Source organism: Cherax quadricarinatus, chromosome 84 (assembly GCF_038502225.1).
Source record: "Cherax quadricarinatus isolate ZL_2023a chromosome 84, ASM3850222v1, whole genome shotgun sequence".
NCBI lineage: Eukaryota > Metazoa > Arthropoda > Malacostraca > Decapoda > Parastacidae > Cherax > Cherax quadricarinatus.
The window spans coordinates 8,318,661-8,342,482 of NC_091375.1; the positions used below are offsets into that span (position 1 = coordinate 8,318,661).

A 23,822-nucleotide genomic window follows, 5' to 3' on the forward strand; every position below is an offset into this window, starting at 1 on the left:
TTTGATTTTATCTTAATAGTTCTTGGTCTTATTACTTTTCCTTTTATATCCATGGTGAAGTGGAATAAGAATCTTTCCTCCGTAAGCCATGCGTGTTGTAAAAGTCAACTAAAATGCCGGGAACAATGGGCTAGTAACCCCTTTTCCTGTAAAGAGTACTTAAAAGAATAAGAAGAAAATTGTCAAAGTGGGAAGACTGAATGTGCGTGGATGTTGTGCAGATGATAAGAAAGAGATGATTGTGGATGTTATGAATGAGAAGAAGCTGGATGTCCTGGCTTTAAGTGAAACAAAGCTGAAGGGGGTGGGAGAGTTTCAGTGAAGAGGAATAAATAGGATTAGGTCAAGGGTTTCAAACAGAGTTAGAGCTAAAGGAGTAGCAATAATGTTGAAGGATAAGATATGGCAGGAAAAGAGGGACTACAAATGTATTAATTCAAGGATTATGTGGAGTAAAATAAAGGTTGGATGTGAAAAGTGGGTTATAGTAAGCGTATATGCACCTGGAGAAGAGGGAAGTGTAGAGGAGAGAGATTTTGGGAAATGTTGAGTGAATGCGTGGGGAGTTTTGAACCAAGTGTGAGAGTAATGGTGGTCGTGGATTTCAATGCTAAAGTGGGCAAAAATGTTGTGGAGGGAGTAGTAGGTAAATTTGGGGTGCCAGGGGTAAATGAAAATGGGGAGCCTTTAATTGAGCTATGTGTAGAAAGAGGTTTGGTAATAAGTAATACATATTTTATGAAGAGGATAAATAAATATACAAGGTATGATATAGCATGTAATGAAAGAAGTTTGTTAGATTATGTATTGGTGGATAAAAGGTTGATGGGTAGGCTCCAGGATGTACATGTTTATAGAGGGGCAACTGATATATTGGATCATTATTTAGTTGTAGCTCCAGTTAGAGTAAGAGGTAGATGGGAAAAAGAGGTAAATGGCAACAGCAAGCAAGAGGGAGGTGAAAGTGTATAAACTAAGGGAGGAGGAAGTTCAGGTGAGATATAAGCAACTATTGGCTGAAAGGTGGGCTGGTGCATGTATGAGTAGGGGGGTGGGGGGTTGAAGAGGGTTGGACGAGTTTTAAAAATGCAGTATTAGAATGTGGGGCAGGAGTTTGTGGTTATAGGAGAGTGGGTGCAGGAGGAATGAGGAGTGATTGGTGGAATGATGAAGTAAAGGGTGTGATAAGAGAGAAAACGGTAGCTTATGAGAGGTTTTTACAAAGCAGAAGTGTTATAAGAAGAGTAGAGTATATGGAGAGTAAAAGAAAGGTGAAGAGAGTGGTAAGAGTGCAAAAGGAGAGCAGATGATAGAGTGGGAGAGGCACTGTCAAGAAATTTTAATGAAAATAAGAAAAAAAATCTGGAGTTAAACAAGTTAAGAAAGCCTAGAGAACGAATGGATTTGTCAGTTAAAAACAGAGTATGGGAGTTAGTAGATGGGGAGATGGAGGTTTTGGGTAGATGGCGAGAATATTTTGAGGAACTTTTAAATGTCGACAAAGAAAGGGAAGCGGTAATTTCATGCACTGACCAGGGAGGTATACCAACTTTTAGGAGTGAAGAAGAACAGGATGCGAGTGTGGGGGAGGTACGTGAGGCATTACGTAGAATGAAAGGGGGTAAAGCAGCTGAAACTGATGGGATCATGACAGTTATGTTAAAAGCAGGGGAGGATATAGTGTTGGAGTGGTTGGTACTTTTGTTTAATGAATGTATGAAAGAGGGGAAGGTACCTAGGGATTGGCAGATAGCATGTATAGTCCCTTTATGTAAAAGGAAGGGAGACAAAAGAGATTGTAAAAATTATAGAGGAATAAGCTTACCGAGTATACCAGGTAGTGTACGGTAGGGTTATAATTGAAAGAATTAGAGGTAAGACAGAATGTAGGATTGCAGATGAGCAAGGAGGTTTCAGAGTGGGTAGAGGATGTGTAGATCAAGTGTTTACATTAAGGCATATATGTGAACAGTATTTAGATAAAGGTAGAAGTAGTTTTTATTGCATTTATGGATTTAGAAAAGGCATAAGAGTGGATAGGGGAGCTATGTGGCAGATGTTGCAAGTATATGGAATAGGTGGTAAGTTACTAAATGCTGTAGAGTTTTTATGAGGATAGTGAGGCTCAGGTTAGGGTGTGTAGAAGGAGACTAATTCCCAGTAAAAGTAGGTCTTAGACAGGGATGTGTAATGTCACCATGGTTGTTTAATATATTTATAGATGGAATTGTAAAAGAAGTAAATGCTAGGGTGTTCGGGAGAGGGGTGGCATTAAATTATGGGGAATCAACTACAAAATGGGAATTGACACAGCTTCTTTTTGCTGATGCTGTGCTCATGGGAGATTCTGAAGAAAAATTGCAAAGGTTAGTGGATGAGTTTGGGAGTGTGTGTAAAGGTAGAAAGTCGAAAGTGAACATAGAAAAGAGTAAGGTGATGAGGATATCAAATGATTTAGATTATGAAAAATTGGATATCAAATTGGGGAGGAGGAGTATAGAAGAAGTGAATGTTTTCAGATACTTGAGAGTTGACATGTTGGCGGATGAATTTATGAAGGATGAGGTTAATCACAGAATTGATGAGGGAAAAAAGGTGAGTGGTGCATTGAGGTATATGTGGAGACAAAAAAATGCTATCTATGGAGGCAAAGAAAGGAATGTATGAAAGTATAGTAGTACCAACACTCTTATATGGGTGTGAAGCTTGGGTTGTGAATGCAGCAGCGAGGAGGCGGTTGGAGGCAGTGGAGATGTCCTGTCTAAGGGCAATGTGTGGTGTAAATATTATGCAGAAAATTCGGAGTGTGGAAATTAGGAGAAGGTGTGGAATTAATAAAAGTATTAGTCAGAGGGCTGCAGAGGGGTTGTTGAGGTGGTTTGGTCATTTAGAGAGAATGGATCAAAGCTGAATGACATGGAGAGCGTATAAATCTGTAGGGGAAGGAAGGCGGGGTAGGGGTCATCCTCGAAAAGGTTGGAGGGAGGGGGTAAAGGAGGTTTTGTGGGCGAGGGGCTTGGACTTCCAGCAAGCGTGCATGAGTGTGTTAGATAGGAGTGAATGGAGACGAATGGTATTTGGGACCTGACGATCTGTTGGAGTGTGAGCAGGGTAATATTTAGTGAAGGATTCAGGGAAAACGGTTATTTTTATATAACTGGACTTGAGTCCTGGAAATGGGAAGTACAATGCCTGCACTCTAAAGGAGGGGTTCGGGATATTAGCAGTTTGGAGGGATATGTTTGTGCATCTTTATAGGTATATGCTTCTAAGCTGTTGTGTTCTGAGCACCTCTGCAAAAACTGTGATTATGTGTGAGTGAGGTGAAAGTGTTGAATGATGATGAAAGTATTTTGTTTTTGGGGATTTTCTTTCTTTTTTGGGTCACTCTGCCTCAGTGGGAGACGGCCAACTTGTTTAAAAAAAAAAAAAAAAATTGTAGAGAAGAAGAAGGGGGTACTAGCCCCTTGCTCCCAGCACATTAGTTGACTCTTACGACACACATTGCTTACAGAGGAAGAACTGTTCCACTTCCCCATGGCGATAAGATAAAATAAGAACAAGAACTAGTAAGAATATAGAAGAAAACCAAGAGGGGTGTGTATATATATGCTTGTACATGCAAGTGTAGTGTAACCTTAGTGTAAGTAGGAATAATAAGATTAAGTACAGTGCCTGCATTCTGAAGGAGGGCTGGAGATATGATGCAGTTTTTTAACTGTAATATCAGCATACCTCTGGCAAGACAGTGATGGAGTGATGATGATTGTTTCTTCTTTATTGGAGTCCCCCTGCCTCAGTAGGAAATGCCTGATATGTTAGTAACAATAAAAAAAAAAAACTAAAACTAAATCATTAGTGCTAAGACTCACCTAAAGTATGAAATATTGGTCTTGGTAGTGACCTTGTATGCCATGTAAGAGCTCATTCCTTCACCAATTTTTTGAGGATCAGATACTGTGATTTGTATCATATCATCACCACTCTCACTTTCCAACTGAAATGAAAAGAACACTAAAGTTACCATTTGATAATTATATCATTCCAGCAGAGATTACAAGAAAACAATGATCCGAGGGAGGCTGTGGAGGTTTATATCTTCGTAGATTGCTGAAAAGTTCATCAGAATGATGCGATTAGTTCCCACAGATTCCACTAGAAATGTAAATATTAAAGCACACAGTGCATTCTATATATATATACAAGACACTTGGAATGACCTTCAACCCAGTGCTCCGACTCTTCATTGAGCTGCAGCAGAATACAGACCATACACAAAACAGTATATTCTGGCATGTAAGGCGCACAACTGTAAATCAGTAATCACATTCAAGGGTTAATGACCCTCTTATTTTATGTTAAAGTGTAACACAAAGCCTACCCTTGACCCTGACCTTAAGTATATAAAGCACAGGATGATTTTCCAAGATTTTTTGTGGGAAAAGGGGCACCTTATATGCCAGAAAATAGGTCAAGTTTCTGATATACCATGTGTTCAACTCGACACATACGAAGAAAATCCATGCAAATAAAGGACCCTAAAATTTGGAACTCCTTCCAAAAGATATAAAAAGTCACCCTAGAGCCACATGCTTCAAAAATATAGTTAAGAAGTACAATGGTAGCCCAAGTTTAGGCCATAATTCGTTCTAGAAGGCTGTTTGAGTGCCGTTACCAAACAAATTTGTTCCCATGAGGAATGATGTAAATTAGATTAGTCCGTTTCAGACCCCCAAAAACACTCTTACAAAAGCACTTACAGTAATACACTTACATAACTGTTTGAGTTGGGAGCTGTACGAAACTATGGGTACCACTGTACCTACTACATGTACTGTATATGTGGCCTAAACTCTAGTTAGATATTGATATTTAATTAAGTATGATGTATCAATGTATAAATAAGTATACAAGATATGATACAGCACGTAATGAAAGCAGGTTGTTAGATTATGTATTGGTGGATAAAAGGTTGATGGGTAGGCTTCAGGATGTACATGTTTATAGAGACAACAGATATATCAGTGTTAATGTTGCAGTTTTATAACTGTAGTGTAAGCACGTCTCTGGCAAGACAGTGATGGAGTGAACGATGATGACAGTTTTTCTTTTTACAGTTAGATTAAGTAGATGGGACAAAAGGAAAATGGCAAAAAGTAAGAGAGAGGTGAAAGTTTACAACCTAAGGGAGGAGGAAGTTAGAGTGAGATAAGCAACTATTGGCAGAAAGGTGAGTTTGTGCAAGTATGGGTAGTGGTTGGGATAGAGGGCCAGGTTGTGAAGAGGGAGCTTTAAAAATGCAGTATTAGAATGTGAGGCAGAAGTTTATGGCTGCAGGAAGGTGGGTGCAGGAGGAAAGAAGTGTGACCGGTGGAATGATGAGGTAAAGGGTATGATAAAAGAAAAAGTTAACTTATGAGAGGTTTTTATAAAGCAAAAGTGATATAAGAAGGGCAGAGTATATGGAGCATGAAAAAGGTGAAGAGAGTGGTTAGAGTGCAAAAGGAGAGCAAATGATAGAGTGTGGGAAGGGCACTGTCAAGAAATTTTGCTGGAACGAATGGATTTGTCAGTTAAAAACAGAGTAGGGGAGCTAGTAGATGGGGAGCTGGAGGTATAGGGTAGATGGCGGGAATACTGAGGAATTTTTAAATGTCGATGAAGACAGGGAGGCAGTAATTTCATGCACTGGCCAGGGAGGTATAACATCTTTTAGGAATGAAGAAGAGAAGGATGCAAGTGTGGGGAGGTGCAAGAGGCATTACATAGAATGAAAGGGGGTAAAGCAGCTGGAACTGAGAGGATTAAGACAAATGTTAAAAGGAGTGGGGATATAGTGATGTAGGGGTTGGCATTTTTGTTTAATAAATGTATGAAAGAGGGGAAGGTACCTAAGGATTGTCTGAGAGCATGTATAGTTCCTTTATACAAAGGGAAGGGAGACAAAAGAGGTTGTAAAAATTATTGGGAAATAAGTTTACTGAGTATACCAGGTAATGTGTATGGTAGGGTTATTATTGAAAGAATGATAGGTAAGACAGAGAGCAGGATTGCAGATGAGCAATGAGGCTTTAGAATGGGTAGGGGGATGTGAAGATCAAGTGTTTACTTTGAATCATATATGTGAACAGTATTTAGATAAAGGTAGGGAAGTTTTCATTGCATTTATGAGTTTAGAAAAGGCATATGATAGGGTGGATAGGGGAGCAATGTGACAGACATTTAAAGTGTACAGAACAGTAAGTTACTAAATGCTGTAGAGTGTTTTTATGAGGATAGTGAGGCTCAGGTTAAGGTGTGTAGAAGAGAGGGAGACTACTTCCCAGTAAAAGTAGGTCTTAGACATGGATGTGTAATGTCACCATAGTTGTTTAACATAGTTATAGATGGGGTTGTACAAGAAGTAAATGCTAGGGTGTTGGGGAGAGGGGTGAGAGTAAATTATGGGGAATCAAATACAAAATGGGAGTTGATAGTTAATTTTTGCTGCTGATACTGTGCTTTTGGGGTATTCTAAAACAAAAGTTGCAAAGGTTACTGGACGAGTTTGGGAGTGTGTGTAAAGGTAGAAAGTTGAAAGTGAACATAGATAAGAGTAAGGTGATGAGGGTATCAAACGATTTGGATAAAGAAAAATTGGACATCACATTGGAGTGAGGGAGTATGGAAGAAGTAAATGTTTTCAGATATTTGGGAGTTGACTTGTCAGCGGATGGGTTTATGAAGGATGAGGTTAACCATTGAACTGATGAAGGAAAAAAGGCAAGTTGTGCAGTGAGGTATCTGGAGACAAAAACATTATCCATGGAGGATAAGAAGGGAATGTACGAGAGGTATAGTGGTACAAACATTCTTTTATGGGTATGGAGCTTGGGTTATAAATGCTGCAGCAAGGAGGCAGCTGGAGGCAGTGGAGATATCCTGTCTAGGGGAAGGCAATGTGTGGCGTAAATATTATGCAGAGAACTCACAGTGCGGAAATTAGGAGGAGTTGAGTTATTAACCCTTAAATGGTCCAAACGTATATATACGTTTTTTCAACATCCGAAAGTATGTAAAAAAAATGTAGATCTTTTTTGTTTTACATTTGAAAACGTGTAAAAAAAAACTTTTATCTACATTTTTTTTTGTTATATTTGAAAATATGTAAAAAAAAGTAGATCTACTTTTGTAGCACTACGAATTTGAACATCAATCTCTTTGGACCATTTAAGGGTTAAATTACTATACAGAGTGCTGAAGAGGGGTTGTTTAGGTGGTTTGGTCATTTAGAGAGAATGGATCAAAGTAGAATGACATGGAGAGCATATAAATCTGTAGGGGAAGGAAGGCAGAGTAGAGGTCATCCTCGAAAAGGTTGGAGGGAGGGGGTAAGCAGGCGTGCACGAGCGTGTTCGATAGGAGTGAATGGAGACGAATGGTATTTGGGACCTGACGATCTGTTGAAGTATGAATAGGGTAATATTTAGTGAAGGGATTCAGGGAAACCGGTTATTTTTATATAGCCGGACTTGAGTCCTAGAAATGGGAAGTACAATGCCTGCACTCTAAAGGAGGGGTTCGGGATATTGGCAGTTTGGAGGGATATATTGTGTATCTTTTTACGTATATGCTTCTAAACTGTTGTGTTCTGAGCACCTCTGCAAAAACAGTGATTATGTGTGAGTGAGGTGAAAGTGTTGAATGATGAAAGTATTTTCTTTTTGGGTCACCCTGCCTTGGTGGGAGACGGCCGACTTGTTCAAACTTTTTTTTTCAACAAACCGGCCGTATCCCACCCAGACAGGGTGGCCCAAAAAGAAAAACGAAAGTTTCTCTTTTTAAATTTAGTAATTTATATAAGAGATGGGGTTACTAGCTCCTTGCCCCCGGCATTTTAGTCGCCTCTTACAACATGCATGACTTACGGAGGAAGAATTCTGTTCCACTTCCCAATGGAGATAAGAGGAAATAAACAAGAACTAGAAAGAAAATAGCAGAAAACCCAGAGGGGTGTGTATATATATGCTTGTATATGTATGTGTAGTATGACCTAAGTGTAAGAAGTAGCAAGACATACCTGAAATCTTGCATGTTTATGAGACAGAAAAAAAGGACATCAGCAATCCTACCATCATGTAAAACAATTAAAGGCTTTCGTTTTACACTCACTTGGCAGGACGGTAGTACCTCCCTGGGCGGTTGCTGTCTACCAACCTACTACCTAATACTTCACTTTATAAAAATAAATTTGCTTATTTGTTTAGTCTACTCAACAGTTTGAGATTCAAGGCTACAGTATCTTCAGGTTTATTCTTACTTTTTTCAGGGTATCCAAGGCAACTTGGCATTGCATATGGCAATTTAAATAAGGAGCAGAGGGTAGTATTATATTTACCCTTAAACAGCATTTACAACAAATTTATGGCCACAGCACAATACTGTTGTTTTTATATAATTTGCCATTAAAGTCAGATACAGAATATTATAGTTTGGGAACACATCTCTGATTATAACAAATCTAGAGAATGGGAGGGGGAGGAATAGATTCAAACACTCAAGTTGTTAACTTTTGGGAGAGCATCTCCTTCATAATTTGGGGATCTCTTCGTATTAATTTGAGTAAACAATGTTCTGCTATAAACTTTTAACATACATCTGTACATTACATGACTTTTTAAAGTAAAAGGAAAGTAGTGTTATAGGATAACAGATTAGTGATGAAAGATTGAATATCAGATTGAGGAGAGAGTATGTAGGAGGTGAAGATTCGATATTGGGAGTGAGTCAGCGAATGGGTCTATGAAAGATGAGGTGATCATAATATGAGGAAGAGGAGGTGCCTAGGATTGGAGACAAAGAACTTGTCTGGAGGCAAGGAATGATGAGATTTTTCCAACGCCTTTATGGGTTGAAGCGTGTATGATCTTCTGCGAAGAAGGCTGAGGCATGAGATGTACATGTCTGAGGAATGTGAGTGTAATATTGCGAAATTGTAGTTGAATGAGTCGATACAACTGTGTCAGAGTGCTGAGGAAGGTTGTTGAGGTGTCGACATGTAGAGAATGGAGCAAACAGAATGTAAGTGTATCAGTCTGTAGTGAAGAAGGCGGTAGCTTCGCCTGAGGGTTGGAGGGTGAGGTTTTGTCAAGCTTGACTTCCAGCAGGCTGCTGGCGTGTTGATGGTGAATGAGACAAATGGTTTTTACTTGCTCTGTTGATGTTTACATACATTTATGAAGATTAGAACCGCAGGCACTTGAGTTCTGAGATGGGAATCAGTCCTCTTGAAGGTAAAGGGGTAACTGTTAGCATTTAAAAACGTAGCTGTAGGACCCTCTGCAAACATGATGGAGTGAATGTATGGTGAGTTTTGGGCACTGCCTGGTGGGCGCTGTGTGATAATAAAAACATATAAAGAATTTTTATCCTAATTGAAGATTGTGATGCATCTGGAAGATAGAGGAGAGAGAGTTGTTAGGTTAAGGAAACCTCCATAGTGACTTTAGGTATCAAAGCCCTCTGGTTACTCTCTCTGTTTTTCATGCCTGTTCATACTGGACCTGCTTACAAGTATACTGTCCACAGTCCTCTGTTTCTAGGCATCTCTAAGATTTTCAAAATGGAAAAGGTTTTGTCACTGAACTTTCACATAAAATCATCTTGAAACACTATCCTGCCATCTTATCCTGATCCACCCAGCAACAGCAACTCAACCTGGGATCAACTGTCCTGTATTTTTTAGTCATACTAACACTTTTGGATAAGCACAGCTTCTTGATTTGTTCTTTTCTTTCCAGGATAGAAGTGAATGGCATTGTTCCATACGCTGGCAAGCTCAAAAGTTTCAGCACCATTCTCATATTGTATTATTTCCTTCTTCACATCTATGGTGTTTCACATTTCTTACCAAGACAATAGTAGTTTCTTTGGCATGTACCATTTCACATCCACAAGTCTAAACACAATGAATATGTAACTGTTTGAATGAGGACAGGTTAGTGTTCACTCAAGCATCATAACAATCAGCTCGTGGGCAAGACAAGTGTGGCGAAGGTAGGACTGGTTCAAAACTACAGTTGATTAGGACTTGTTGAAAGCATCTCTTCAAGATTTGATAGGATTGTTCGAAATTTTAGTTCCACTGTAACATTTCTGTTCATAGAACTTGACACATATAAACATATAAAGTAACATTTTTACTTGCCTTTATTGAAGATTGGTGATGGCATCTGGAAGATAAGGAGGAGAGAGGGAGTTGGGGTTAGTGTTTGGAAGGGAAATCCCCCTCCATAAGGACTTTAGGTATCAAAGCCCTCTCTGGGGTTACTTCCCTTCTCTGTCTTTTAATGCCACTAGGACCAGCTTCAGTCACTGGACCCCTGTCTTACAAAGTAACTGTCCACAGTCCTCTGTTTCTGGCACCTCTAAGATTTCTCTAAAATGGGACATGGTTTTGTCACTGAACTTTTCACATAAAATCATCTCTGAAACACTATCACCTGCCATCTCTTTATCCTTGATCCACACCAGCAACAGCAACTCAACCTGATCAACTGTCTGTGATCTTTTTTTGGTTAGCATATTAACACCTTTTGTAACATCAGCTTCCTTGATTTGTTCTTTCTTTACCAGGATAGAAGTGATGGTCGACTTGTTTTTCCCATACGTCCTGGCAAGCTCAACAAGTTTCACACCATTCTCATACTTCTGTATTATTTCCTTCTTCACATCTATGGTGTTTCTCACTTTCTTTACCACAGGGGTACCACTAGCAAGTTTCTTTGGGCCCATGGTACCTTATTTCACAGTCCCACAAGCACTAAACACAATGAATTAATCGTAAACTGTTTGAATGAGAGCACAGGTTAGTGTTCACTCAAGCATCAACAAAGCCAAACTGGCTCAAGGCGCCTACGCGGGGACACAGACAGAGTGGGCTGGCCGACAGGTCCGGTACCCGGTGGTTCAAAAATAGGGGCGAGTTCGATAATAGGGACAAAGTTGGTTCGAAAAAAGCAGTCGATTTTCGAAGAGTTTGATAAGTGATATGTTCGAAATTTTAGGTTCCACTGTACATGTCTTGCTGGTTCACAGAACCGACACATTGATAAATTAGACACATGTGCAACTCTTGGGTATCTTTATTAAGGAAACGTTTTGCCATACAGTGGCTTCATCAGTCCATACACAGGAGAAACTTGAAGAACAGGAGGGGAATGAGGTAATCAGTCCCTCAACCTTGAGTCGATGTGGTCAGTCCATCAATCTTGAACAGAATACGGCATATGAGCGGAGAAGCAGCTTATAAACCGTGTCGGTTCTGTGAACCATTCATCTACAATCCTGTCAGACACTGCAACTTCTTGGGATCTTAATACTTGGGAATTCTTCGCTTGCCTAACCCTTGGGCACGACCTACTTCCACACTGGGCCAATGTGACACCACCAACGACTGCTGCACCTCTCCTGCCTACGGTTTATAAGCTGCTTCTCCGCTCATATGCCGTATTCTATTCAAGATTGATGGACTGACCACATCGGCTCAAGGTTGAGGGACTGATTACCTCATTCTCCTCCTGTTCAAGTTTTTCCTGTTTATGGACTGATGAAGCCACTGTGTGGTGAAACGTTTCCTTAATAAAGATACCCAAGAGTTGCACATGTGTCTAATTTATCAACAAGCATATATATACACACCCCTCTGGGTTCTCTTTTATTTTTCTTACTAGTTCTTGTTCTTGTTTACTTCTTCTTATCTCCATGGGGAAGTGGAACAGAATTCTTCCTCCGTAAGCCATGCGTGTCGTAAGAGGCAACTAAAATGCCAGGAGCAAGGGGCTAGTAACCCCTTCTCCTGTATACATTACTAAAGTTAAAAGGAGAAACTTTTGTTTTTCTTTCTGGGTCACCCTGCCTCAGTGAAAGAATAATATCTTTTATATTATTAGTCCAATGTTGGACTTGGAAAAATTATAATATGTATGTTGAGTAGCTTACACTTGACATACAGGACAAATTTGTAACCAGGTAGGGTGACCTAAAAAAAGAAGAGACATGTTCACCATCACACTCCATCACTGTCTTGCCAGAGGGGGCACCAATACTACAGTTCAAAACATCAAACATCCCCACCCCTCTTTCAGAGTGCAGGTACTGTACTTCCCACCTCCACGACTCAAATCTGGCTAACCAATTTTCCTGAATCCTTTCATAAATGTTACTTTGCTCACACTCCAACAGCACATCATTTCATAAAAACCACTTGTCTCTACTCACTCCTACCTAACACATTCACACGTGCTTTCTCGATGACTGCTGATTAAATATAGGTGCATTTTACATTTTTTATTTACCAAATCCCTAGACTGGTGAATAGACGTAAGACACTGAATTTATAAGCGTGAGATGGTTTACCTAAAACCAACCCTGTTGTGGAAGTAGAGGCAAGCAAGTCTCACAAAACTGAATACCATAATAACTAGTTTGTGAATCTGCAGAATTATTACCTGATCAGATGATGGTCTGGAGGACACAGTCACTGGTGTTACAGGAGTAGGAGCTGCCGGAGTAATGCTTGGAGTAAGATTTGGTGTGGTTGTTGGTGTGACTGGAACCACTGGAGGGGTTAATGGAGCACCCACAGGTGGCAAAATACTGGAGGCTGGCAATGAGTGCTCAGTAGGATCCTGTAGGAAATGTATTAAGATACTGTGACCCTTAACACAACATTTTTATATGGTGTAGCTAGTAATTACAATTATGTATAATTCCTCCACTGCAAAGCAAAGTAACATCAGATTTATTACAGTAGTCTTCCTTTACCCTATTATATACAAGATATAATAAAGAAGTTCCTGGACTGCCATGAAAAAAATGCACAGTCGTCTCCCTGGAAGTACTCTCCTTGAAAGGCTATACACTGATCCCAGTGCCTCTGCCACTTCTCTAAACATTTCTGGAACCTTTCTTACCATCATGAAGCATGGCCTATGATTTTTGCTTGAATTTCCTCCACATTGTTAAAACACTGCCCTCTTGAGTGCCATTTTTATTTTGGGGAAGAGAAAGAAGTCACAGGGGGCTAATTTGTGAAGTAGGAAGTGTGGGGAAAGACCATGTTTTTGGCCAGAAAACGTTGGTCCAGAGTCAAGCAGCAGAGAACAATTTTCACAGCTACTTGCCTCATGTTCAAATTTTCAGTCAAAATGCTTTGACATGAATTGTAAAAAAATTCCCACAGCAATCACATTGTCTTGGATACTTTGACAAGAATCTTCTTGAATAAACTTCCACACTTTTTCAATGTTGGCATTTGTTTTTAATATTGATGGATGACCAGTGTGTTCATCCTCTGACATTTGTCCTGCTTTGAATCAAGAAAACCATTCAAAACACTGTGTTTGACCCTTTCCCTCATCCCATAATGCTTGAAGATTTTTGCAAGTTTTGCTACCTGTTTTACCGAGCTTGAAACAGAATTTCACACACAAACACACTGTTCTTTCAAAGATTCCATTCTGCTGTGCAAAAAAGTGGCAACACACTGACATTATAAAGATAGTCTAACCTTATTGGAATGACAGCCCACACAAACTCACCATGCTACATCACACAGGAGTGTACTGTACAGCATGATCTGCAGCACTACTATACTATTTCAGTCAGGAAGCATACGGAAATTTGATTCCGGGAACTTTTTGATAGCACCTCATACACTATATTTCAGTCACCCATAGAAATCCTAAGCTCACGTAGGAAACTGCTGGAAAAAAGAAAAGTACTGTGGCTTGGACAATTCACAAATAACCAACAATTTGATGAGGAAAGTTAAGACTATTTCAGTCCCAACTTTATTTCTGTCAATTCTTGCCTTTCCCAGTTATCCTGGAGATTGTTCCGAGGGTCGATGTCCCCGTGGCCAGTCCTTGACCAGGCATGATCCACCAGGCTGTTACTGCTGGCCACACGCAATCTAACGTACGAACCACAGCCTAGCTGATTAGGTACTAACTGTCCGGTTCCCTCCTGAAGGCAACCAGGGGTCTATTCTTAATTCCCCTTATGAATTGTGGGAGGCTGTTGAAGAGTCTTAGGACCCAGACAGTAACTGTGTTTCTCTAAGTGTGCTCATGGCACCCCTGCTTTTCACTGGGGGATGTTGCTCTAATTTCTAAGAACACAAGTTACATGACATGACCCGACTGTTTTTCACCCCACCTGACCCCACCCTGAGACTTTCACCCCACCTGACTTGACCTTGCTTTCACCTCCTCTAACCAGTGGCTTGTATTTCCTCTTCTTTCAAATCACACCTTGATAGCAGTCCAGGATACCTTTCCACATGCTATCCTCTCAGCATGACCTCCTTCACACATCACCTCCTGAATTTCAAAAGTCTCTGAACTTTCCATTTCTCATTTCATGCAGGCCCTGCTTTACAGCACTTCACTTTACAGTGTTTCGCTAATACAGCAGTTTTCAATTATACCCATTCTTGGTAAGGTAAGATGAGATACAAGGAGAATGGAATCAGCAAGTGAGAGAGAGGTGAAGTTTATAAACTAAAGGAAGAGGCAGTTAGGGTAAGATATAAACAAGTATTGGAAGAAACATGAGCTAGTAAGAGTATAGGCAATGAGGTTGAAGAGATCTGGGTTCTATTTAAGAATGTAGTGTTAAGTGTGTTCAGCAGAAGTTTGTGGTTACAGGAAAGTGGGTGTGGGAGGGAAGAAGAGCAACTCACCAGCTGCCTAGTAAACACTTATGGCATAAACCTGGGTAATATACAGTGGACCCCCGATTAACGATATTTTTTCATTCCAGAAGTATGTTCAGGTGCCAGTACTGACCGAATTTGTTCCCATAAGGAATATTGTGAAGTAGATTAGTCCATTTCAGACCCCCAAACATACACGTACAAACGCACTTATATAAATATACTTACATAATTGGTCACATTAGGAGGTGATTGTTAAGCGGGGGTCCACTGTATACTGATAAGTTTTTTAAAAAACATACACGACCTTCCTCAATGTCCCAGGACAAACATTTTCCAATTCATCCTGGTGTCTGATTGTACACGTTTTATAAAATGTTGGACACAACTGACTTCCCAATAACTTTTTTTTTTTAGGGGGGGGGGATATCTTTCAAACAAAAAAATTAACTTAAATGCACTGATTAAAGCTCCTCTTTTAATAAGCATTAATTCTATTACAGTGGAATCTCGGTTTTTGTGATTAATCTGTTCAAAAACAAGTCTGACGAAAACCCGAATCGCATGAAAACTGAAGCAATATTTCCCATGAGAAATAATGTAAATCCAATTAATTCATTCCAGACACTCAAAAATATTAACAAAAAATACATTTTATAGAGAATAACTAAAGTTTTACATACAAACCAGAGCATATGAAAACCGAGGTTCCACTATACTGACCTTCAGCATATCACCCACCTATATATTTATCTATACAATGCAAGACAAGCCATGAGGGGTGGAAATCTTCAGCTCAGTTACTTTCACAAGTCTCCATGCATCATGAGGAGCTATGTAATGTTGCAAGAGTAGTAACATGAGGAATGATTGAAAGTTTTCAGAATAAGGTAGTGTGGTGACAACAGCCAGCTGGCTGTTGTCACCCTACTATGAGAAAACTTTCCCTCATTCTTCTTATTGCTACTCTTGCAACATTGTATAGCTCCTGATGATGCATGGAGACTTGTGAAAGTAACTGAGCTGAAGATTTCCATCCCCCATGTCTTGTCTTGCATTGCTATGACTGCCTGTCTGCATTTGTATATCTATACATATCTAATTGTTTTTTCCATACTTCAGATAATTTGTAAACTCCAGAGGGGGTGTAAAGAGAACACTGAGCAAGAGTGGAAGGATCATCTTTACAAACCTGGTTAAGCTGTAACTTAGGTGTGGAGGCACTGTCAAACAATACCCCATCTGGTTCCTCCTCTAGTGACACCTCCTGGCAAGACAAAAATTATATTGACAAAAGGGAGACCTTATTTGGTCAAAATTTACCAATCATAGGGGTAACTAAGTTTTACAGCTTAGAAATTTTTGTGACCTTAAATTTATGACCTTAAGCAGACATCAGTCATCGTCTAAAGTAGCCTGTATAACTCGTACAAAGTTCCTAGTTTAAACTATGATGTCTGAAAGATGCATTCTGAAACAAAAAACGATTTTTAAGTACAAGAGTAGAACTCACTGTGTCCAAGCTTCTTGATTTATGCAATCAATTGTTATATTCATGGGGAAGCACTAAACCCATGAGGACCATACAGGACCTGCAGAATGGGAGGTAATCAAGTTTGAACAGAGGAAGGGGAGAGTAGTTCAAAATCCTTGGACCAAAAGACTTTCACCAGTCCTTGAGAAAATGTACACTGGCATACATCACTGTTGAAACTATACCTTAACATAAAGTCTGACAACCAGAAACTATCTGAGCTACCACTTCTACTAACTCTAGATGAAGAACATTGTTGACCTCAACACAGCCAATGTTGAACTAAAAAGGGTATAGACTGGGTTTGACAAAATAACACACACTGATAAGACTTGCTATATAATGTTAGGGAACTGAGCTAACAATATGCAACTAGACATGAAGTTCAATAACACACACATTTAAAGAATTCTTCTTTCAACAAATCGGCCGTTTCCCACCGAGGTAAGGTGGCCTAAAAAGAAAAACGAAAGTTTGTCTTTTTAACTTTAATAATGTATACAGGAGAAGGGGTTACTAGCCCCTTGCTCCCATCATTTTAGTTGACTCTTATGACACGCATGGCTTACGGAGAAAGAATTCTGTTCCACTTCCTCGTGGAGATAAGAGGAAATAAGAACAAGAACTAATAAGGAGAGAGAAGAAAACCCAGAGGTGTGCGTGTATATATATGCTTGTACATGCATGTGTAGTGTGACCAAAGTTTAAGTAGATGTACATAAGAAGACATACCTGAAATCTTGCATGTTTATGAGAAAGAAAAAAAGCACCAGCAATCCTACCATCATGTAAAACAATTACAGGCTTTCGTTTTCACTCACTAAGCAGGATGTTAGTACCTCCCTGGGCGGCTGCTGTCTACCAACCTACTAGTACTTAGATATTTAAAAAGACAAGCTGAAGAAAAATTCTTGGCTCTAATCTGACAGCAAATAAACTTAAACAAAATAACACATAACTAAAAAAAAGTTTCCAAAACAGTGGGCACTTTTTCCAGAATACATTATGTACCACAGTTAACACTACTTACTCTGTACTACTATAATCAACCTTTACCTCATCTTTGGTACACCATATGTGCAAGGGGGAACTACAATAACAAATCATATAAAACCAACACACAATCCAATAAAAATCTGCCTTGGGAGCAATCACTTAACCTGATTCCAAACAGTACACCCACCACCTTCCCTCTTAACATTCAAGGTGCTGAACCTCCTGGAAGTACCAAGTATCCGCACTTTTGCAACACTTGCAAATCTTTGTGGAAATATTTTGCTAGCCAGTGACTTCTTCAGTACAAGGCAGAGAAACAGTGGACTGAAGAAGCCAATGGCTGGCAAAATGTTTCCACAATAAATATTTGAAAGTGTTCTACAAGTGTCTTATCTACATTACAAATACAGACCATGCAATAAAAATATTAACCATGAGTCAACAATTCCTGGAGAGCTGCAATAGATTACAGGGACATCACACAATATATACCTCCAACATTCCCCACGTATGAATCAATGAGAGTTGAATCATCCATACAAATCAAATTGTCCACAATATGATGCAACCTACGTGAAGGATTAAAAAAAAAATTGATCCAATTCCTTCAAAACCATTTTAAAAAATATCACTGACAAACATTTACACTATCAGTCACATTTTATACATACAACTAATGTATTCAGCCGATACCTCCCCACTCTAATCTAATCCAGGGATTCCCAACCTTTTTTTATGTTCTGCACCCATAGGAAAAAAAAAGTTTAATGAATGTTGCACCACCTACAAAAGTAATATCACATTTGAAGATAAAGTCAAATTTCTAATTTTGTAAGTCAAATTGAACCAAATATAGCCTCTCCTCACTTAGCGACGTGCTCGTTTACCGACGCCCAGGACTTACAACGGGCTCTCTGACCAGTATGCACACCTAAATGATACATGTTAGAGCTGATTTCCTCTATTCTGTTTATTACAATACGTATACAGTACACTACTGTATAAACATTTAAAAATATACCAGAAATGTTATAAATGGTGTAAAGGTGACATTAAAACAATATCAAAGATGGTTGACACAAACCTACTACCATTATAGTGTGCTCCTGACTTAGCGGTGAATTCGTTTAACGACGTGGTCTTAGGAATGGAACTCCATTGTAAAGTGAGGAGAAGCTGTACAGTACTGCGGGTGAACTTACTGAACTCAAAAAAGTAAGCTGAAATGTCACCACACATCCCCTGGGGGTGCATGCACCCCAGGTTGGGAACCCCTAATCTAATCAATTATTTTTTTTTCAACAAGTCGGCCGTCTCCCACCGAGGCAGGGTGACCCAAAAAAAAAAAAGAAAGAAAATCCCCAAAAAGAAAATACTTTCATCATCATTCAACACTTTCACCACACTCACACATTATCACTGCTTTTGCAGAGGTGCTCAGAATACAACAGTTTAGAAGCATATACGTATAGAGATACACAACATATCCCTCCAAACTGCCAATATCCCAAACCACTCCTTTAAAGTGCAGGCATTGTACTTCCCACTTCCAGGACTCAAGTCCGACTATATGAAAATAACCGGTTTCCCTGAATCCCTTCACTAAATATTACCCTGCTCACACTCCAACAGATCGTCAGGTCCCAAGTATCATTCGTCTCCATTCACTCCTATCTAACACGCTCATGCATGCTTGCTGGAAGTCCAAGCCCCTAACCCACAAAACCTCCTTTACCCCCTCTTTCCAACCCTTTCGAAGACGACCCCTACCCCTCTTTCCTTCCCCTATAGATTTATATGATTTCCATGTCATTCTACTTTGATCCATTCTCTCTAAATGACCAAACCACCTCAACAACCCCTCTTCTGCCCTCTGACTAATGTTTTTATTAACTCCACACCTTCTCCTAATTTCCACACTCCGAATTTTCTGCATAATATTTACACCACACATTGCCCTTAGACAGGACATCTCCACTGCCTCCAACCGTCTCCTCGCTGCTGCATTTACCACCCAAGCTTCACATCCATATAAGAGTGTTGGTACTACTATACTTTCATACATTCCCTTCTTTGCCTCCATAGATAACGTTTTTTGACTCCACATATACCTCAACGCACCACTCACCTTTTTTCCCTCATCAATTCTATGATTAACCTCATCCTTCATAAATCCATCCGCCGACACGTCAACTCCCAAGTATCTGAAAACATTCACTTCTTCCATACTCCTCCTCCCCAATTTGATATCCAATTTTTCTTTATCTAAATCATTTGATACCCTCATCACCTTACTCTTTTCTATGTTGACTTTCAACTTTCTACCTTTACACACATTCTCAAACTCATCCACTAACCTTTGTAATTTTTCTTTAGAATCTCCCATAAGCACAGTATCATCAGCAAAAAGTAACTGTGTCAATTCCCATTTTGAATTTGATTCCCCATAATTTAATCCCACCCCTCTCCCGAACACCCTAGCATTTACTTCTTTTACAACCCCATCTATAAATATATTAAACAACATGGTGACATTACACATCCCTGTCTAAGACCTACTTTTACCGGGAAGTATTCTCCCTCTCTTCTACACACCCTAACCTGAGCCTCACTATCCTCATAAAAGCTCTTTACAGCATTTAGTAACTTACCACCTATTCCATATACTTGCAACATCTGCCACATTGCTCCTCTATCCACTCTATCATATGCCTTTTCTAAATCCATAAATGCAATAAAAACTTCCCTACCTTTATCTAAATACTGTTCACATATGTGTTTCAATGTAAACACTTGATCTACACATCCCCTACCCACTCTGAAGCCTCCTTGCTCGTCCGCAATTCTACATTCTGTCTTACCTCTAATTCTTTCAATTATAACCCTACCGTATACTTTTCCTGGTATACTCAGTAAACTTATTCCTCTATAATTTTTACAATCTCTTTTGTCCCCTTTCCCTTTATATAAAGGGACTATACATGCTCTCCGCCAATCCCTAGGTACTTTCCCCTCTTTCATACATTTATTAAACAAAAGTACCAACCACTCCAACACTATATCCCCCCCTGCTTTTAACATTTCTGTCATGATCCCATCAGTTCCAGCTGCTTTACCCCCTTTCATTCTACGTAATGCCTCACGTACCTCCACCACACTTACATTCTGCTCTTCTTCACTCCTAAAAGATGGTATACCTCCCTGGCCAGTGCATGAAATTACTGCCTCCCTTTCTTCCTTAACATTTAAAAGTTCCTCAAAATATTCTCGCCATCTACCTAATACCTCCCTCTCCCCATCTACTAACTCCCCTACTCTGTTTTTAACTGACAAATCCATACTTTCCCTAGGCTTTCTTAACTTGTTTAACTCACTCCAAAATTTTTTCTTATTTTCATTAAAATTTCTTGACAGTGCCTCTCCCACTCTTTCATCTGCTCTCCTTTTGCACTCTCTCACCACTCTCTTCACCTTTCAATTATACTACAATTATACTACAATTATACTACATAGAAATCATTCATGATGAATTATATCACAAACCTAAATTACTTATTACAATCCTCATCCAAATACGTGTATTAGTATTTTAGTCTGCCCAAAATGCTAGGCATGACAAGAGCTTTAATTATATTACACAACAAAATGCACTCCCAGAAATGAATCAAAACACTGCAATTCTTAAAAATAAAATTTGACTTTGATCTGACTTAAAAAACACACTAAATTCATGTCTTAAATACCATAAAGAAAATTAGAAACACCAATTATTCCAAATGTAATTAAATTTTTGGTACTTTCATTTCTTGCCCAAAATGCATTGCAGAATTATTGGTTTTCTTTTGTGCCTATCTTTTTATTAATTTATTTAAACTACATTGTTTGACATAAAAAATAAACATTTTATTATAGTCAAGAAGTCTATAGGTTCTAACTATTTTGTTGCATTGTATTAAGAAACAATATACTGTATTTGAAAAAAAGAAGAAAAAAAAACTCTCTACAAAGCATAACACTGACCATTTAAAATTGGTTCAATAATTAAGCAATAAAAGAAATGTGTGTGTTATCTATTCTTGCATAATGACAAATTTATGACAATATTGCACACCTTATGCTGCTCAATACAACCAAATCTAAAGCAGAAAATTATACCTAACTGCATCCTCTTCCTTGTCTAGGAGTATGTCTGTACATAAATGGATAATAATAATAACTGCTTACCGTATAAGATTTTTTAACCTATTAGTGGTACTGTACTAGCAAGTTAAGAGGCACATTCATGTATAAATGTGTTGTGAAAAGGCACAATGTAACAACTACTTCAGAACAGTACCAGCAATGAGCATCACATCCCTAGGTTGAAAGCAGCAGCACTCATGATATCTATGCTAACTTTCCTCCTCGGATGGTATCGGAGAAAATGATTAGTACCAATGATGCTTAATAAACAAAAGTACAAATTTATTAACAAGGCTCAAGTGACTTAACAGAAAAGGCAGGACAATGCTGATATATCTGGTGTAAGAGAACTACTGTAAGGACGAACTTTATTACAATAAATAAATTAACACCATACGAATACTGATATTTCATCTTAAAACTAAAATATTAAACAATGTGAATAATTATTAAAATGAAATTATGAGACTGATGCAGGTAGAGAACAGATACCACAGGAGTGTGTGTTTGGGGTTGGGATGAAGTACAACATGCAGCAATCAAGCAAGAGGAGTCTGATGAGTCTTAGTTACTTATACAAACAAGATCAAGCAAGAGACACTAGAGGTGGGCATGGTTATGGGAACCTTCTGCTTCCTACTTCAAGAGTGAATTAACCAGTTAGATGTAATTTATCGGAACAAAATTCTAGACAAGTCTTTGTGCCCTCAGCAACTCAATACCTCAGCACTCTTAGAGTTCCACATTACTCTTGCAGACCTAAGGTAACACACCTTGTTAAAAATTTTAATTTGCTGAGAGTACAAAATATTCACAGTTTCCTGTGTGTGCTACATCTACACGACATTCAGTTTAGACATTAACCCAGAGCTTAAATTTTACCTGGAGAGCTGCAACACAAAGCATGGACACAATGCAAGGAACAAGTATCTATGGTATTCCACATGTATGATTTAACTTTAGAAAAAACCCATACAAATAAAAAAAACAAAAATTAGGAACTAATTGCCTGAAAATGCCGAAAGTTCCCCATCTGCCAACGCCTTCACTAATATTGTTAAAGAGCATCTATTAAGTCTCCCATAAAGGTTACAGCCATTAATTGTAAATTCTCAGGTATGAATTTCACCACCTTAATGCAACCATTCTGCAAGTCACTGACTGATAAAATTTATCTGTAAATGACCAGTTCATCATTTGAAACCTGTATCACTGTACTTGTCATTGTAATGGATTACATTACTCAAACTGTACTGATACTCAAGTGACATTAATTATATACTAAGTCTAGACTTTACTGTAAACTGTACTAATTGTAACATTTTTTTTTTTTTTGCTACCTCTTTTTTGTAATAATGTAAAATAATGAATAATTAAAATTTACCACTGCATAACCTATGTCTAGTTTTTAACAGTTTAAACATTAATATTGGTCTACCAGAACTGCTCAGTCATGTTAGTGGTTTTCTTTGTGCTCAACAATATTTTATAACATGTAAATCACACACTGAATATTATGCAAAAAAAAATAAAAAAATTTAATTTGTATGTAAGTCACTGATTTATTTTGGATTATCCTAGGTAACTTACACATGTTGCTATGTATGATAACTGTATTTGTGTACCTGTACTTAAATAAACTTACTTAGCACTCTGACAAGTGGATGAAAGGAGAAAAAAACAGCCTCGTAAAGCTTCTCTTAAGCAAAATATTATTAGTAAAGACTTGTAATGTTTTGTGTATTATTTCACCCTAGGGAATTATCTCATGGACAGCTGATTAACAGTTTACCTCATTACAGTAAAACCTTCACTTAACACAACCAGATTTAATGAATTTTGGATCTGACAGAAAATCTGGGGCTGGACAACATGAGGATATATAAAATAGCAGTTAAATCAACAATTGTTAATTATCGTTTTTGTCCACTGGGTAAACTGATTTCAGATTTTACAGGCAGTGTTCGAGAAATCAGAACTGCCAGTTACTCTTGCTGTCTGCTGGGTAAATCTATTATCAGACTTAATGGAAAAAGTCCACATTAACCAGAACTATGTATATTTCATTGATACAATAATGGAAAACAATCTCATAATTTGAATTTAACGAACAAATTGTATAACAGACTCTCCCTCCCCCTTATTGCCTGTCAAGGCAAGGGTTCATTGTTACTGCATTATTTATTATTAAATTTAAATATAGATGCTTTGATAAATGATGACTCAGTTGCTGGACTAGAGGTGAAACTCTTGCATTGTGTGACATCCCTGGAAATATGACTAGATAATGTCTTGACACTCAACTGTATTTCTGTTAGGAAATATGTTTCAGCTGACCTAGTGTGCCAAGTTAGAGAGACAAAGGAAGAAAGAAAAAGGAAGAAAAAAAACAAGAGAAAGAGCAAGAGAAAA

At 38.6% G+C, this 23,822-nt stretch overlaps 1 protein-coding gene across 3 annotated transcripts in view; it reads right to left on the reverse strand.

Moving 5' to 3' along the window:
• Positions 1-23,822, reverse strand: part of Snx1 (sorting nexin 1) — a 99,843-nt gene that overhangs the window by 42,063 nt on the left and 33,958 nt on the right. For all 3 annotated transcript variants that reach the window (XM_070103022.1, XM_070103024.1, XM_070103023.1), the window contains 3 exons: positions 15,891-15,965; positions 12,489-12,668; positions 3,873-3,997 (listed from right to left, as the gene is read on the reverse strand). In XM_070103022.1, the coding sequence (XP_069959123.1) occupies positions 3,873-3,997; positions 12,489-12,668; positions 15,891-15,965 (380 nt within the window). The remainder of the gene's footprint in view (positions 1-3,872; positions 3,998-12,488; positions 12,669-15,890; positions 15,966-23,822) is intronic.